The sequence below is a fragment of the Catharus ustulatus genome, chromosome Z (assembly GCF_009819885.2).
Source record: "Catharus ustulatus isolate bCatUst1 chromosome Z, bCatUst1.pri.v2, whole genome shotgun sequence".
In the NCBI taxonomy this organism is placed as follows: Eukaryota; Metazoa; Chordata; class Aves; order Passeriformes; family Turdidae; genus Catharus; species Catharus ustulatus.
This window is the reverse complement of record NC_046262.2, coordinates 26248993-26267192: the sequence shown is the minus strand read 5'-3', so window position 1 is coordinate 26267192 and position 18200 is coordinate 26248993. Positions and strand designations below refer to the sequence as shown.

General features: G+C 41.1%; 1 protein-coding gene across 1 annotated transcript in view; it reads left to right on the top strand.

Annotated features, from left to right (window-relative positions):
* The window catches only part of MAP1B (microtubule associated protein 1B), a 69103-nt gene extending 52835 nt beyond the window's left edge, over positions 1-16268 (top strand). The window contains exons 5-7 of the mRNA XM_033085256.2: positions 2378-8924; positions 10397-10635; positions 11667-16268. Coding sequence (XP_032941147.1) covers positions 2378-8924; positions 10397-10635; positions 11667-11822 — 6942 coding nt within the window. The 3' untranslated portion in view covers positions 11823-16268. The remainder of the gene's footprint in view (positions 1-2377; positions 8925-10396; positions 10636-11666) is intronic.
* Positions 16269-18200: the final 1932 nt, after the last annotated feature.

Below are 18200 nucleotides of genomic sequence, written 5' to 3'. Positions count from 1 at the left end.
GGTCACCCAGAGCAAGTGACACAGGAACATGTCCAAGTAGATTTTGAGTATCTCCAGAGAGGGACACTCCACAGCCTCCCAGGGTGGCCTGTTCCAGTGCTCTGCCATCCTCAGCATAAAGAAGTTGCTCTTCATTTTGAAGTAGAACTTGTGTTTTAGCTTATGACCATTGCTCCTTGTTCTGTCACTGGCCACGACTGAAAAAAGTCTGGCACCATCCTCTTGATACCTGCCTTTGAGATACTGCTATGCATTTGTATGTATTCACAAGAACCCCTCTCAGACTTCTCTGGACTAAACAGGTCCAGCTCCCACATTCTCACCTCTGAAGAGAGATGTTCCAGTCCCCTCATCATCTCTGTGGCTTCTGCTGAACCCTCTGTAGCTCTTTGTCTTTTGTGACCTGTGGAGACCAGAATTGAACACAACACTCCAGATGTGGTCCCACTAAGGGTGAGTTGAGATCATCTCCCTCAGCCTGCTGGTTACACTCTTCCTGATGGCTTTTCAGGAATGGTATTCTCTAGGGATACAATTTACCATCTTGGCCACGGGGACACACTGCTGGCCTACAGTCAACTTGTCATCCACCAAGATTCCCGGGTCATTCTCTGCAGAGCTCTTCCCTGCAGGTCAGCCCTCAACCTGTCACTGTTACTTGGGGCTACACCTCCCCTAAATTTACCTTTTGTTTAACTTCATTCTCTACACCCAGTTCTCCAGCTTTTCAAGGTCATGGCAGCCCAGCCTTACGTGGTGTATCAGCCACTCCCCACAAGGTCAGCAAACTTGCTCAAGGTCCATTCCATCCCTTCATTCAGGCTGTTGATAAACGGTTTGAATATGACTGGGTTCTCCTTGGCTGATCACAACTCTCTGAGCTCTTGCCATTCAGCCAGTCCTTGGTCTACCCCACTGTCCATTCATTTAACCTACATCTCCTGTGCTTACCTGTGAGGGCTGGAGGTGAGGCTGACTGGCCAGTAGTTTCCTGGGTCCTTTTTCTTGCCCTTTTTGAAAACAGGAGTAACACTGACTTTCCTCCAGTCACCAATCATCATACACCTCTCCTTTTCTCCATGATTTTTCAATGAGTGCCTTAGCAACATCTGCCAGCTACCTCAGCACCTGTGGGTGCATCTCATCAGGACTCATGGATTTATGGATGTTAAGTCTGCCCAGGTAATCGCTAATGCAACCCCCTACAACCAAGAAAACTCCTCCTTTCCCCAGCCTCCTTTATCTCCAAGGTCTGAGGGCTGGTCTCAGCAGTAAAGACTGAGGCAAGCAAGGGATTCAGTAATTCCACCTTCTGTAAGTCTTCCATGACCAGGACACCAATCTGATTTATCAGTGATCCCACATTTTCCTTAATCTTTCTTTTGCTGCTGATATACATGCAGAAGTCCTTCTTGTTGTCCTTGATAGCCCTTACTAGAATCAATTCTAGGTAGACCTTGACCTTCCTTGTTATATCCCTGCGTATTTTGAATTTTGAATTTCTTTCTTCCATTTGCGATTTACTAGAAACTCCCTGTTTATCCATGCAGATCTTTGGCTGACCCCTTTGGCTGATTTGTTGCACATGGGAATACACTGGTCTTGGGCTTGGAGGAAGGATGTTTGAATACTGACCAACTCTTTTGGACACCCGTATTTTCTAGAACCCTGAACGATGGGATTCCTCCAAGTAGTCTTTAAAGAGGTCTAAGTTCAGGATTCTAGTCCTGCTTACTGCTTTGCTTCCTTCTTACAGGATTCTGAGTTCCACCATCTCATAGTCACTGTTCTGAAAAACTCTCCTGAGGCCAATCTTGATGAATGTGGGAGCAATACTGGCTTTTTAGGAGCCAGCCCAGAGAAACAGTGGTGTGGTGGAATATATCCCATGAGAGAAGGAGAAAGGATGGCAGCTACCTCTGGGAGGATGCTGGCCTCCTCTGTGTTGCAGTGCTCTCTGCTTGTTCTTTGGATACGTGGCTGTCTCTTCTGGATGGGCCAGCATGGAGACTCATGAGCCCATGGTAGAAATACAGTGGCAGCTGAGGCTGCATTATCCCCACAGTCCTCATACTCTCTCAGTATAACAGTTAATACCATCCTTCTATAAAGTATGGAATAAGGAAGGGGGAATCTTGGATCCTGTTGTCCTTTGGGCAGTACTGACCAGAAATAAGGTCCTCCTTTGTATTTTAAAAAATACAGCAGTAAACTAATTGTGATACCTGGTTACTTTAGCGTCTAGGATAGGGAGTCACCAGTGCAGAACCAAATGAAAAAGGTTTTATCTATCTGATCAGGAAATATTACGTATTGACATTGTCTTTAAAAACTGAATTTGTGTGCATCTTCTTGTGTTTTTGTTTTATAACCCTAGATTGGTGAACTGTTGAGCACCACGCACCCTGCCAACAAAGCCAGCCTAACTCTTTTCTGCCCTGAGGAAGGGGACTGGAAAAATTCCAACCTTGACAGACACAACCTTCAAGACTTCATTAACATTAAACTCAACTCAGCTTCCATATTACCTGAGATGGAAGGACTCTCTGAATTCACAGAGTATCTGTCAGAATCAGTAGAAGTGCCATCACCTTTTGACATTTTGGAACCTCCAACCTCAGGAGGCTTCCTGAAGCTCTCCAAACCCTGCTGTTACATTTTCCCAGGGGGAAGAGGGGACTCTGCGTTGTTCGCAGTGAATGGATTCAATATGCTTATCAATGGAGGATCTGAAAGAAAATCTTGTTTTTGGAAACTTATCCGGCACTTAGACAGGGTGGATTCCATCCTGCTCACTCACATCGGAGATGACAATCTGCCAGGAATCAATAGCATGCTTCAGCGAAAGATAGCTGAACTAGAAGAGGAACAGTCTCAAGGGTCTACTACCAACAGTGACTGGATGAAAAATCTGATCTCACCGGATTTAGGAGTTGTGTTCCTTAATGTACCTGAGAACCTGAAGAACCTGGATCCTAATCTTAGAGTGAAAAGGAGTGTAGAAGAAGCTTGTTTTACTCTCCAGTATTTAAATAAATTGTCTATGAAACCAGAACCTCTTTTCAGAAATACAGGAAATACCATTGACCCTATAATTCTATTTCAGAAAATGGGAGTTGGCAAACTTGAGATGTATGTGCTTAATCCTGTCAAAAATAGCAAAGAGATGCAATATTTTATGCAGCAGTGGAGTGGTACTAACAAAGATAAAGCTGAATTCCTGCTGTCAAATGGCCAAGAACTAGACATTCCATTATCCTATTTCACCTCAGTCTCATCTCTGATTGTGTGGCATCCAGCTAATCCTGCAGAAAAAATAATCCGAGTTCTCTTTCCTGGAAACAGCACCCAGTATAATATTCTAGAGGGACTAGAAAAACTCAAACATTTAGACTTCCTTAAACAACCGATGGTTACACAAAAAGACCTAACCGGGAACATTGCTAGTCCAGCTGTGAAACAAGCAAAATTGAAACAGCGAACAGATAGCAAGGAGAGTCTGAAGCCTGCTGCCAAGACACCACCAAATAAGCCTGTCAGAAAGGAATCTAAAGAAGAAACACCAGAGCCTGTGAAGCCTAGTCCAGTACCAGAAAAGCCTCAGAAGCTGGAAAGCAAAGAAAAAGTTCCAATTAAAAAAGAAAAACCAGCAAAAGTAGAGACCAAACCAGTAGTGGTGGAAAAAGATGTAGCAAGTAAGGACGAACAATCAGTGAAATCTGAAATTCCTGAAAAACAAAGTACAGATGTAAAACCGAAAATGTCTAAGGAGAAGACACTGAAAAAGGAAGTCAAAGCAAAACCTGAAGAAAAGAAAGAGGACAAAGAAAAGCCAAAGAAAGAGGTTTCTAAAAGAGAGGAGAAAACACCCGTCAAAAAAGAGGAAAAACCAAAAAAAGAAGAGATCAAGAAAGAAGTTAAAAAAGAGGTGAAAAAGGAAGAGAAGAAGGAAACTAAAAAGGAAATAAAGAAAGAAGCTTCAACAAAAGAAGTTAAAAAAGAAGCTAAAAAAGAAGAGAAGAAGGAAATCAAGAAGGAAGACAAAGAAACCAAAAAGGACATCAAGAAGGTTCCTAAAGAAACAAAGAAGACAGCTACTCCTTCAAATGAAGCAAAAAAGCCAGCAGCAAAGCCTAAACCACAAAAGAAGGAGGAACCTGCTAAAAAAGAAGCAATACCTGCTGGAAAGCCAAAGGAAAAAGGAAAAGTTAAGAGTGTGAAGAAGGACCTCAAAGTCAGTGGAGCACAAGCTGCCCTTGCAGCAGTTGGAGCCGCAACTGTAGCAGCTGCAGAAATTACAGCCGGCGGAAAGGAGCTTGAAGCAGAGAGATCCCTTATGTCTTCACCAGAGGATTTAACAAAGGATTTTGAGGAATTAAAAGCTGAAGAAGTAGAAACAATAAAAGACGCAAAATCTCAAGTGGCACTTATAACGGATGATCTGAAACTCACAGGCACAGTACAAAAAGACGTCTTTGAAGTACAAAAAGAAAAATTGGATAATGAAGGACCTGCTGAGTCATCCGATGAAGGCATAACTACCACTGAGGCTGAGGGTGAGTGTGAACAGACACCTGAAGAATTGGAACCTGTGGAAAAACACAAGGTTGATGACAATGAAAAGTTTGAAGATGAGGGAACTGGCTTGGAAGAATCATCTGAAGCAGATTATGAAGAAAAGGCAGAGACAGAAGAAGCTGAAGAACGAGATGAAAATGAAGTGGAAAAAACACGACTGGATGCCACAAAAACATATATGGAAGAATCAAGAAAAATTGCAGGTGGCTCAGAAAAAATAATGACTCAAGTAGATACTAATATTAAAGATGAAAAGTATATTGAAAAGGCAGATTATGAAGCATCTGATGAACGAGCTGAAGAAGACAAGGAAGAAGCAATAGAAAAGGCAGAAACTGAAGAGACTGAAGAAGATGAGGAAGACAAAGCAGAAGACATCAGAGATGAAGAGGAAACTGAAAAAACAGAAGCCGAAGAAGATTATGTGATGGCTGTGGTAGACAAAGCTGCAGACTCTGGCGAAGCCGAGGATAAGTATGGCTTACTCATAATTACACCCACTAAACGCTCAGAGTCTCAGTCCCCAGTGATTGAACCAGCGTCTTCTATCCATGATGAGACACTGCCTGGTGGATCAGAAAGTGAAGCCACTGTTTCTGATGAAGAAAATAGAGAAGATCAGCCTGAGGAATTCACTGCTACTTCAGGTTACACACAGTCCACCATTGAAATATCCAGTGAACCAACTCCAATGGATGAAATGTCAACGCCCCGAGATGTCATGAGTGATGAAACTAACAATGAGGAAAGCGAGTCACCCTCTCAGGAGTATGTGAACATTACCAAGTATGAGACATCACTGTACACTCAAGAGTTCAGCAGACCTAAACTTTCTCCACTTCCAGATGCTTTTAATGGGTTATCTGAAGGATCCAAAACAGAGGCCACAGAAGGTAAGGATTATAATGCCTCAGCTTCCACCATCTCACCACCCTCTTCATTGGAGGAAGACAAATTCTGCAAATCTGCATTCCAAGACGTATACCGGCAAAGAGAAAGTGAAATCCAAGACACTGACAAATTAGAAATCAAAGAACCCTATCAAGAAGATGGTGGAAAACATAGTCCAGCCAAGAGTCCAGCTGATAGTTTGTCCCCTCCATCGCCTGTTGCCAAAACACCACTGAGTGAACGTAGTGTGAACTTTTCGCTCACTCCCAATGAGATCAAGGTTCCTTCTGAGTCTGTCCCCACTGCTAAATTGCCTGATGTACACCAGGAAGTTGCTGAAGAGCACTGTGCAAGCCCTGAAGATAAAACATTAGAAGTAGCATCTCCGTCACAGTCTGCTGCTGGTAGTGCTGGCCACACACCTTATTATCAGTCTCCCACTGATGAAAAGTCCAGTCAGCTTCCCTCTGAAACCAGTGAAAAGTCAACAGAAGCTCCTGTTAGCTTTGAGTTCAGTGAAGTCAAAGATGAGTCTGCAAAATGCAGAATAAGCCCTATGGATGAGCCCGTGCCAGATTCAGAATCTCCTATTGAAAAGGTTCTCTCGCCTCTGCGGAGTCCACCACTGATAGGTTCAGAGACCCCTTACGATACATTTTTGAGTGCTGATTTAAAGTCTCCCACCAGAGATTATGGAAGTCCTTCTGAGGAGAAACCTGAAAAAGATAAATCACCTGTTCAGATGAGCCCAGGTTCTGAAGCAAGCTCTGTGGGCCTCTTCCAAGAAAAACAAGATGAAAAAAGCATGGAATTTATGGTAATTAAGGAAAGCTTCAGCCTGGAAAGGAAAATGGAGGATACAGAACCCAGCAGCTCTCAGTCTTCACTGGTCTTGGATGAGCGGAAGTTAGCGGGTGATCTCTCACCTACTCAAATAGATATCAGTCAGTTTGGTTCTTTAAAAGAAGATACCAAAATGTCAATCTCTGAAGGCACTGTCTCTGACAAGTCTGCAACTCCCGTTGATGAGGTTGTTGCAGAAGACACCTATTCCCATATAGAAGGAGTAGCTTCTGTCTCTACAGCATCTGTTGCCACTAGTTCATTTCCAGAACCAACCACTGATGATGTGTCTCCTTCTTTGCATGCTGAGGTTGGTTCTCCCCACTCCACTGAAGTTGATGATTCCCTCTCAGTGTCAGTTGTACAAACACCAACAACTTTTCAGGAAACAGAAATGTCTCCATCTAAAGAAGAGTGCCCAAGGCCTATGTCAATTTCTCCACCAGATTTCTCACCTAAAACTGCAAAATCAAGAACACCAGTGCTTGATCACAGATCTCCTGAGCAGTCAGCTATGTCAGTAGAATATGGTCGGGAGTCACCTGAGCAGTCTTTAGCAATGGATTTTAGTAGGCAGTCTCCAGAATATCCTGCTGTAGGCACTAGTATACACCATATATCTGAAAATGGACCAACGGAAGTAGATTATAGCCCTTCAGATATACAGGAGTCTCCTTTTGCACGGAAGATTTCACCTGTGGAACAGTCTTATTACTCTCAAGAGAAAGATATTTCAGAAATTATTTCAGTTTCTCAAATTGAAGCGTCATCCTCAACTTCATCAGCTCATACTCCTTCCCAGGTAGCTTCACCACTGCCAGAGGAAACTTTTTCAGGTGGTGTTCCACCCAGAGAGATGTCACTGCATTCTTCTTTTACCTCAGAAAAGGTGCAGAGCCTAGGAGAAAAGCTGTCACCAAAATCTGACCTATCTCCGTTAACTCCAAGGGAATCTTCTCCCCTGTACTCTCCTACTTTTCCAGATTCACCTCCTGCAATCACAGAAGCAGTGTCAGCTAGTCACACACCTTTGTTGTCACAGCGAGTGTCTTCTGTCAAAGCCTTTGGTTATCAGGAGCCCCTATCAAAGCACAGTCCAGAACCTTTACTCAGCCCAGATAAAGAAGATTCAGAGAAAAGCAGCAGGTCACCAGAAGAACTTAGTTATTCATATGAGACCAGAGAGAAAACTACTAGGTCACCAGAGAATATTAGCTATTCCTATGAGGCAGTTGGAAAATCTACTAGGTCACCTCAAGACATGGATTATTCCTATGAGACAAGCAGAAAAACTACTAGGTCTCCTGAGACCACAGATTATTCCTATGAGATAACCAGGAACACTACTAGGTCACCCGAGGGTACAGACTATTCATATGAGATAATTGCAAAAAATATGAGGTCATCTGAAGTCACAGATTATTCTTATCAGATAACAGGGAAAACCACCATGTCACCAGGGGCCACAGATTATTCCTATGAGACGGCTGGGAAAACCACCAAATCACCTGAAGCCACAGATTATTCCTATGAGCTAACTGGGAAAGCTACCAGATCACCTGATACTATGGATTACTCCTATGAGACAACAAGGAAAACTTCTAAGTCACCAGAAGCCATTGGCTACTGCTATGAGACAATCGGGAGTACCACCAGGTCATCAGAGGCCATGACTTACTCTTATGAGACAACTGGGAAAGCCTCCAGTTCACCTGAAGCCACAGATTACTCATTTGAGACAACTGGGAGAGGCAGCACTGGGAGGTCACCTGAAGCTACCAGCTATTCCTATGAAGCAAGTGCACATTTTACTCCCAGTAAATCGTTAGCAGAATCCCGTCAAGATGTTGACTTATGCCTTGTGTCCTCTTGTGAATATAAACATCCCAAAACTGAACTTTCGCCCTCATTTATCAACCCAAATCCCCTTGAGTGGTTTGCAAGTGAAGAACAGTCTCAAGATCAAGAGAAGCCACTGACTCAGTCTGGAGGAGCTCAGCCTCCTGCTGGGGGAAAGCAGCAAGGGCGGCAGTGTGATGAAACCCCTCCCACATCTGTGAGCGAGTCTGCCCCATCTCAGACCGATTCGGATGTTCCCCCGGAGACTGAGGAATGCCCTTCCATCACTGCAGATGCCAACATTGACTCAGAAGATGAGTCGGAAACCATTCCAACGGACAAGACAATTACGTACAAACACATTGACCCGCCACCTGTGCCAATGCAGGATCGCAGCCCTTCCCCCAGGCACCCTGATGTCACCATGGTTGATCCAGAGGCTCTGCCAGTTGAGCAGAATTTAGGTAAACCTTTGAAGAAGGACCTCAAAGAAAAGACAAAGACAAAAAAGCAGGGTACAAAGACCAAGTCATCTTCTCCTGTTAAAAAAAGTGATGGTAAATCAAAACAAGTGGCTTCACCAAAACCAGCTACAAAAGAATCTTTAGACAAAATTTCCAGAACAGCTTCTCCAAAAAAGAAGGAATCTGTGGAGAAGGCAACCAAAAATATCTCCAATCCAGAGGTGAAGTCTCGAGCGGAAGAGAAAGATAAGGATACCAAGAATGCAGCAAATACAACGACATCCAAGTCGGCAAAGACTGGAACCACAGGTAAAGACAAATAGCAGTGCCCTAGTGTTATGATTTTTTTAGTTGTTGCAGTGTAGTTAGTTTGCCATCATATCAGCTGCGAGTGTGGTTTGTGGCATATCCTCAAAGAAAGTTCAGGTTTGAAGTATAAATCCAGCATGTAAATGCCACATTTAAATGCATTAAATTCACTAGTTTTACTTCTATAATCTGAGAAAACTGATGTCAGTTTGCCCAGAGAGTACATTAAATACAAAGAATTTAACACAAGCTGTCTAAGCAGTTAATCACGTAATAGAATTGAAAGTACCACTTTTGTAAGTGAAGTAAAATCCGTAGCAAAGAGAACCCCTGAATTCATTGTGAGAAATAAGTAGATACAATTCTCTTCAGCATAAATTAATACAGTTTAATATTGTGGGAGGCAAAGTCACTGTCTCTTTTGGATGTTCTTACTACTTTGCTGGATTGATTTTAAAAGCAGCATTTAAAAAAATTTAACATTAGTAGAAACATTTTGAGTGAACTAACCTTGTACATCACATAATGTGGTCTTATGCCATCAGCAATGACTAAACATACAGAAAGTTAATGTAATTTTGAATGTCTGTTGTACATTTTAAATAGCAATAAAATATTAATTAGATCACTGAAGGAGGTATTGTGCTAATCTCTTGTTTCTGGCAGACCTTGTTAGGGACTATTTGGAGGATGGCAGAGCTTGTTAAGGACTATTTGGAGGATACTTTGATTTTTTCTTTTGTGAGGACTGATGTTCTGTTGAAAGCTTCTTTACAAGGAGCAGTTCTAGGATTCAGCACCAACAAACCAACATTCAGCTGTCCTTAGCTTCCCCCTAGTTTTTGTGATAAGTGGCTAATTTGTGTATGCAAATAAGAGTACAGCAGGCAGACAAATACTTGACTCTGTTGCCTGAATTGCTTTGCAACTTTCTCCAATGAGAAAGTTGCAAATATTCCTCCTTGACCCTCTCCGTGCTCACATGTAGTAGCTTCCTGATCTGTAAGGCAGCCTGAGCACATCAATTGCTATCATGTCTTGCTATGTGCCTCCGATTTTCGGACTGCTTCAAATTTTCATGGCTTCCTGTGTGATACTAGATTTTATAATCATTCATACCCTAGACTTTCCAAAAGCTGCACTTCTTCATCAGGAAATAACACCACCATTTACTGAATGGTAATTCACTAAATCACAGCCGTGCATATTAATAGTAGTATTTCTGGGGAAGGTTCAGCCAACTTTTTGTTACGTGGTAGTGATTTTTTTATTGTATTATATAGTTTCAGGTTTTCAGGTTTTTTCTCCCATTACAATCATAATTGGGGTACAACAAAGCTGTAACATGTCATTATTTGTAGGAGGGTAATTCCATAATTGTACACATCTCACCTCAGTGGTTGTAAAAGCAATTAATAAAGCATGCTTTTAACCAGCCTGTGATATATTCTTTTGTTGTTTGGTTTCCAAAGGACCTGGGAATACTAAGGTGGCAAAATCTACAGCAGTGCCTCCGGGACCTCCAGTGTATTTGGATCTGGTGTACATTCCCAACCACAGCAACAGCAAGAATGTTGATGTTGAGTTTTTCAAGAGGGTGCGGTCATCCTACTATGTGGTGAGCGGGAATGATGCTGCAGCTGAGGAGCCAAGCAGGGCTGTTCTGGACTCCCTGCTGGAGGGCAAGGCGCAGTGGGAGAGTAACATGCAGGTAGGCTCTTCACTCCTATCCCTACCTGGAAATCTAAACTTTCTCAGCTGTGAGAAACTAGAGCACCTCTGGAGAGGATGGCAGCTGCCAGAGAATGGGACCCTGTCTTGGTTTGAAAGACAGGTGTTTGTTAAGGAAGGCATGAACCTCCTTTGGAATGGAGAATGTGATGAAGGAAAGAGAGAGCTAGGACCTGCATCTAACACTTTTTCCCTAGACCAATTCTCCCAGTATCTCTGCCCTTCCCAGAGAAACCCCCCCGGTAAAAAGAAAGAATAGCTAGCTGCACTCCTCCCCTGAGGTATGGCAACTTCTTTTACCTCTCTTAAGTACATGGTCATTATTGTCTCCTAACAACATGTATGGGAGAAAATTCCCTGAGAGAAAGAAAGAGAAGGAAGAATCCTAAACGCCAGCAGGGCCCCAGGCTGAGCACCAGTGAAACCACTGCTGATATGTGAAGCACAGATCTGCAATGCACTCAGCTGCTTCTACATCTCTGACCCTTCAGACCAGTTCCTGCTTTTTAAAACAGCTGAGAGCTGGCTTATAGGACCAGTTGGCTCTTTCACAATTTTATTGCACCACTTACATTATCTTGGCATATATGAGTTTGGCATTGTTGCAGTTTTAAGTAGGGAAGACATGTTTCACACTTTATAGAGTAATTACATTTGGAATACATTTGGAAACTTATTGTGCCTTTCCATTTTGATGAATAATTAAAAAAAATATTTGTCTGTAATCTGAAGAGTTAGTGCAGATTACAACCTGATCTTTCTCCCAAAAGCTGCATCTCACCACCTCACAAAACCAACATTTTATTTTTATAAACTACTTATTTGCAGCCATTCTACCTTACCTACATGTTGATTTTCTTTAATCTATCTATTTATTAAAGTATTTATTACATAAAAATCCACTCTTTCCTAAAGGGAAACATACTTGTTGGCTGGGGCTTCTCGAAAAGACATTTTGCATATTGACTGTTTCTGTGGTCCATTCAACAGCACTTTTATTTTGTGTTGCAGGTGACTTTAATCCCAACCCATGACTCAGAAGTGATGAGGGAATGGTATCAAGAAACCCATGAGAAACAGCAGGATCTCAACATCATGGTTTTGGCAAGCAGCAGCACTGTTGTTATGCAAGATGAATCTTTTCCTGCATGCAAGATTGAACTGTAAGAACAAGACCGTGCATCACAAGATTAAACTTTGTATCCAGAAATTCTTCAGTTTGAAAACACCTTTTCTGAAAATTCAATTCATCTATTTCAACTGCTGAACTATATACCTGCCAAACGCTATACTGTGTCACAGTGATGCAAGTCACTAATATTTTTCAGTCTTTGTTGGTTGCTAAGGGAAATAACAGTCTTCCCATAGTAGAGTACGAATTACTGCGAAAATACAGATCCAGTTGCATCTCCACTGAACATTTTGAAACCATGCACTATCAACCCCAACTGACTTTTGCCAGGTAGAGGCATTTGCCCTCTAAAGAAATACAAAGAAAGAGAGAGGGGTAGGAGGAGAAAGTAGTAAATTATTAGGTCTGCATTAGTCTCATGGCAATAGATGTACGCTTACTAGAGTCTGCTTATGTTCTCTCATGAGAAGAAAATTTTAAATTTTTATCAATATGAGCTATCACTATGGGGATCCTTTTTTTAAAGAATTAAGTTAGCTCAAAAATAAAAAGAAAGAGAACATGGCTAGGAAGGGATGTATGACCTAATCACTCATCAGCAGCTTTCCACTTTAATTTGAACTCTGCATACTGACACACCGTAACAATCATAGGCCAAATATGCATGTAGTCTGCACCCCATCCAGAAATCTAAAACCTTTCTTACAACGTGCAGAATTGTTGGTCTAAGGCATGCTTCCAGTGAAAGCCCACTCACTCCAGCCAGAACTGACCAGTCCACATGCTTGAACACCCATGTCCACTGTCGATTACCTGAAGCAAAATACCAAAGCGGTCGGGAGAACATACAGTAGACAATTTGCCTTAGAAAGTGACTTGAATGTACAAAGAAACTTGATGCACTTATTTTTTAATGCTGAGACAGCAAATTTATAAAACATCTGTGTAGGATCATAGTTACACCAGTAAAGAAGTGTGAGTGTACATGTGTGGTATTAGGAACTTACCTGACTGGTCAAATGGTTTGGTGCTATGAATTACGTATATTAGTTATGTGAACACTTCATTGATGCACCTGGACAGCTCAACAAGGCAAGATGAGCTTTTTTTTGAAGGCTTCTTTCGTACTGTGGAAGCAAGATTGAAGTGGTGTCCAGTATCAGAGTTATAAAACTTAGTGAAACATTCAGAATGATGGAAAAGGTCACCTGTGAGCCTGTACAGTGTTCAACCTTCCTTTGTCTTACCTGATTTTATTTGTTTAATTTAAGAGTGAACATGGGAACAAATGTACAGAAGCCTTCCTTTTTAGTGCTGCATGAATTTTTATTACATGATTTGTAACAAACCTTTTCATTTACAGGTAAATGCAAAGAAAAAATTTTCAGGTGAAGGCATTCTTTTTAGTAGTTTTGTAAGATAAATGAGTAGTGTTGTTTAAGATTCTAGTGAGAATGGATATTGAGGTAAGATTTATTGAAAACAGTCAACTGTCAATACCTTTTTGGGGAGAGGGGTATGGAAGGATACCCTCATTGTAAAATTATTCTGTTGATGATGACAGAAAACGGGATTTGAGAAGTTGATTGCCCAATATTTAAAAGGTTGTAACCCACATTCTCAACCCTCATTAAGATCTTGAAAAAGGATAGAACACGCAATAAGCTAAAGTAAGTCCCTTCCTTTTCCTTTTCCTTCCTTTCCTTTGCCTTCTCTTTCCCTTTCCTACCCTCTTTCCTCAATTCTTTCATTTCCTTCTTTCCTTCTCTTTCCTTTACTCCTCTCTCCTCTCATTTCCTCTTTTTTTACTCGTTCACTTCTTTCCTCTTCCTTTCCTCACTTTTTCCTTTACTGTTCTTTTTTGATTCCTTTCCTTTCCTTCTTCATGTCTCCCTCCTTTTCATTCTCTAGACTGCTTGCAGAGGAACAACACCACTGCTCTGTGATTTAAGACAGTTTGGATTTTTTAGTCTCAGAAGTTTTACCCCAATTAAAAAAAATCTTGTTGCATTGCAGAAGGTCTGCAAATCTGAATTTAAGAAAGTGTAAAGGCCTCCAGCATGGAGTTATGTGCTGGTTGTATGAATCACCATTATGGCTGGTATCAAGTTTTACAAGGTAGTGAATTACGACCTCATTTTATTTTCTTTACTTATAATTTATTTCAATTTTACATTGTTAGGATAGTTTTGTTTAATAGCTGTATGTTTGCACTCCTAATTTTTATGAGGGTTTTTTAATACTGGTTTAGGGTCTTGTAAATGTGGGCTTCTCGTGCCCATTTAATGCTGTGAATTACTGTTTGTCAGTGGTTGGGGTTTTGATTTATTTTTAATGTCTTCTCTTTTTTTAGGTTTCTCTAGCAATGCTGTTTTATTTATTGCTATACTCCTTAAGTAGTTAAGAATAACTCAGAGTGACTATGGCACAAAAGGCAGATGGAAATGTATTGTGAAAACAAGCATGTTTGCTGGGCTTATGTCACTCACTTAAAAATGCTTTTGTAATACACAGTCTACAAAGATATGGGCAAAATTTTTGGCAGAATAGTTGTACTATTTCTACAACGCTTTCTGATTTGTCTGTTTTATTATATAGGTCAGAATTCAAACATTTTGAGTGGGTGGGAACAGATTTTCTGCTTTTCTGACAACACCTGAAATGGTTTGTATCTCTGCTTTGGTAGAAAATTGTTCTAAGTGCAGCAGTGGTCTTGTGACTAATCTCACTTATGCCACTTACTCCTGTGAATCAGGAGCAATTTCACTACTGTCAGGGAAGTTACAGTCATCTGATCCTACTGTAAATTAAATTGGAATTAAGCCTTAAATATGCCCAAGCAAGTTTATGATGGCTGAAGCATTTGTTTTACTTCTGAAATAATAATGATAATTAGACAGTTACAGTTAACCTTAACATGTACATTTGCTTTTTTTTTGTTGCTACAAGAATATTAAAGCCCTGGTCTAGCTATTCTGAGGTATTGCAATGCCTGTTCCATCCACTCCCTTCCAAATGGCAATGGCACCTAGATTCAACACTGCGATGAGCTCCTCCATTAGCTCCTCTTGCCCTTAATGACTTTCCTGCCTGTGGAACTAATCTACCTGTGCTAATCCTAGTACTACACAACTAGTTTAGTGTAACAGTCATCAAAATGTACTGTGTACATTAACGATGAGTGCTGTTGATCAGCATAGATTTCTAGGAGCATGGTTTGTTATTGATTACTCTAATTGTAAAGATTCAATATCTGAGTGCTAAGAACACTCCATTTCAATGATGGTATTACCCATAACAGCATTCCCAGTCATGATCTTTATGCTATTAATATAATGCTTCATATAATTCAATGAAGAATTAACTTTGGGGATCCCATCCCACACTTGTACTTGGACAGGGCCTCTCGTTGCATGCCTTTTCAAAGTCCTGTGGTGGGCCTGACTCATTGACCTCTATTTTCACCCCATCTTTCATAGAAATCACTTTTAATTTTTTTTTTTACTTATTTTACATACTGTGGTGAATGGAGATAACTGTGTATATGAATGTTGGGGTTTTTTTAATTGTCTATGATAGCTTATGCATTTTAGGAGAGTTCTGGTACTCTTTTACTAAGATTTAATAAATTTGTTAATTGAATTTTCAATCCCTCCCAACACAAGCAAATGAGCTCCAAAGAGCACTTGCTGTGCCTTTGGAACATTTCTGTCATGCGCTTCTCTTTGTTCATCTGTCGCCAGAGGTTCTTGCTCAGTAATGATGTTTTTGAGAGAAATAGTAATTTTCTTGGTCTGGATTTACTAGAATACGAAAAAATATAATGTTTACACATGAAAGAAAAGCTTTCATCTTTTCACTTAATAATTGAACAAAACACTAAAATCAACTAGGAGTAAGCATTTCTTAGACGGCAATTATATTAGTCACCTGGTTTAAAAATGTTTACTATTTAAAATTTAAAAAACGAAAAATCTGTTTGTTGTGACTTTACAAAAAAAAAATTAGTAACTAAATAAAACAATGGCATAGAATATAGAAAGAAAAAAATTTAAGAAGCAGCTTCTCTCTACTAGGCTAACTAAGAGCTCCAGATGGCAGGAGCTACCTCTTCAAGACTGGGCTGTAATCTCAATGTAAAAGACAAAATCTGAAATATGCTTTCACGCATTTGCATGCAGCCATTATCTTCCAAACTATGGAAAGAAAGTCTTGTGGCTGGCTGAGAAGCACCTCACACACCTCCTCTCTCTTGTTCTGAATGGTGTTTGTGTCAGTCTGCAGCTGTGTATGGTATTATGTCTTATAATCCTGCATCACTTCTATTCTATCCAGTCATATCTAATGTAGAAAATTAGTTTCCAGTGAAAGTAATATGTAGTGCTTTTATGATATTTGTGTGCAATATCCCCTCTTCCATTGAGGATATTTGATGTAAAAGAATCAAACTCAGTTCCACAATAAAATACAAAAGTGGTAAAGTGGTGTTGACGTGTTTCTTGTCATTGTGTATGTGTGTATTTTTAAGTTCTCCCTTTCTCTTAGTCATGATCACCTAGTATATGGGGTTTTTTTCCTGAAGATCAGTGATTATTTGAATGCCACACAAACCACAATATCTCTTTAGAAACTGGAAAATAAATGTGGAAGAATACTTCTATCTTGTGGTGTAAAACATTACCATGATGTACCATGACATGGCTTCTCTTTGTTGTTCTCATTTTTGTAGTCCTCAGCAGAATGAGAAAACACCTCATTTTCAGTAAGTACACAGTCACAGATGATGCCAAATAACGTTACATCAAACTGAGCCCACCCTGAGGTATTTTCCAAAGTTGCAGCAGTTCAACAAGAGTGCAGCTTGTCTCCAGTAGATGGACTCTTCCTGACCATCACTGCCCATTCATCTAGGTTAGTAGAGGGGAACAGAGCATCTGGGGAAGCTGAGTCCTCAGTTCCGTTTTTTACCCCGTGTTAGAATTCCTCGACCGCTGTTGAGGGATGCTGTAAGATAAGGCTTTCTGCCTTTGTAGTTGCTTGCTGCTGCAATGCCTGCTGTACTGAGGTGCCGCAGTCAATGGTGATGGCATGAAAACAGGTTAAGGCTGGGGCAGCAAAATGCAAGGGGTGCCCACTCCCAGGAGAAGCAGAAGTTCTGTGGGATTTCCTTCACCCAGGAGTCTTAACACAGCAGTCTTCTTTTGCAGGCCCTTATTCATCTCCAAAGTCCAAAAGGGTTTATTTGTAGCTTCTTACGACAAGAAGAAATGTTGTACTTGATTTGAATTGGGGTGAGCATGGTGAAATAGAGAAAAATGATGACTAGATGAGGGAAGTCAAGTGCTGCAAATCTTATATCCTAAGTATAATTCTGCGTATGTGTGCATCAAGGTTTTCTAAGATGTTGCTGTAACTAATGCTACTTACAATCTATCAGAATGATTGTGCAAAGGAGACCAGGTCAAGTTTCAATCCCAGTCATTTACTTGCAGCTGCATAGCAAAGTTCTGGATTTGCATAGGTATAACAGGGGCCAGGCCAGCCTGTGTGGTGTTTGGCTTGCTGCTGCTAGATGCCACATGAAAGCTCCTTTCTTCAACACAGTTTAACAAATTCAATCAGCTTATGAGGTATTTCAGACTGCATGGGAACATGAAGGTTCCTCAGATCTTTTCAGTTTTATCAAAAATGGGGGATCTGCTTTGTGGCATCCTAGACATGGTAGACTGTCCATTCTTGATTTCTAGGGTTCTGTGTATGGGGGGAAATTTTAACTTTTCATTGTCGCAAAAAAGTTGTTGAGGGATCTCTGATTAGCAGCTACAGTGACATGCCGTAGATCCAGCTTATGCCTAACATTGCAACAAAACTCCTTGGCTTTCTAAAGCATCTCTGAGCCCATAAGCACTGCCCATGTCCTTCGTTCAGCAAGCAATTCTTGACTACAGCCTGCCGTTGTAGTCACTACTCATCTTTCACAGATGTGACTAGTCTGCACTAGCATGCACCATCCTCTGTTGTGCTGTGTGTGCCTTCTTTGACACCATCTCCCATAGCATGCTCCTGGAAAAGCTGTCAGCCCGCAGCTTGGACAGGTGCACCCTTTGCTAAGACCTGGCTGGATGCCAGGGCCAGAGAGTGGTGGTGAATTGTGCTACATCCAATTGTGCTCTAATGGTGTCCCACAGGGACCAGTGTTGGGCCCAGTTCTGTTCAGTATTTCTACTGATGACCTTGATGAGTGGATCAAGTCTACTATGATCAAATTTGCAGATGATACCAAGCTGGGAGTGAGTGTCAATCAATTGGAGAGTAGGAGGGCTCTGAAGAAGGACCTAGACAGGCTAGATTGATGGGCAGAAGTCAACAATATGAGGTTTAACAAGACCAGGTTCTGGGCCCTCACTTTGGCC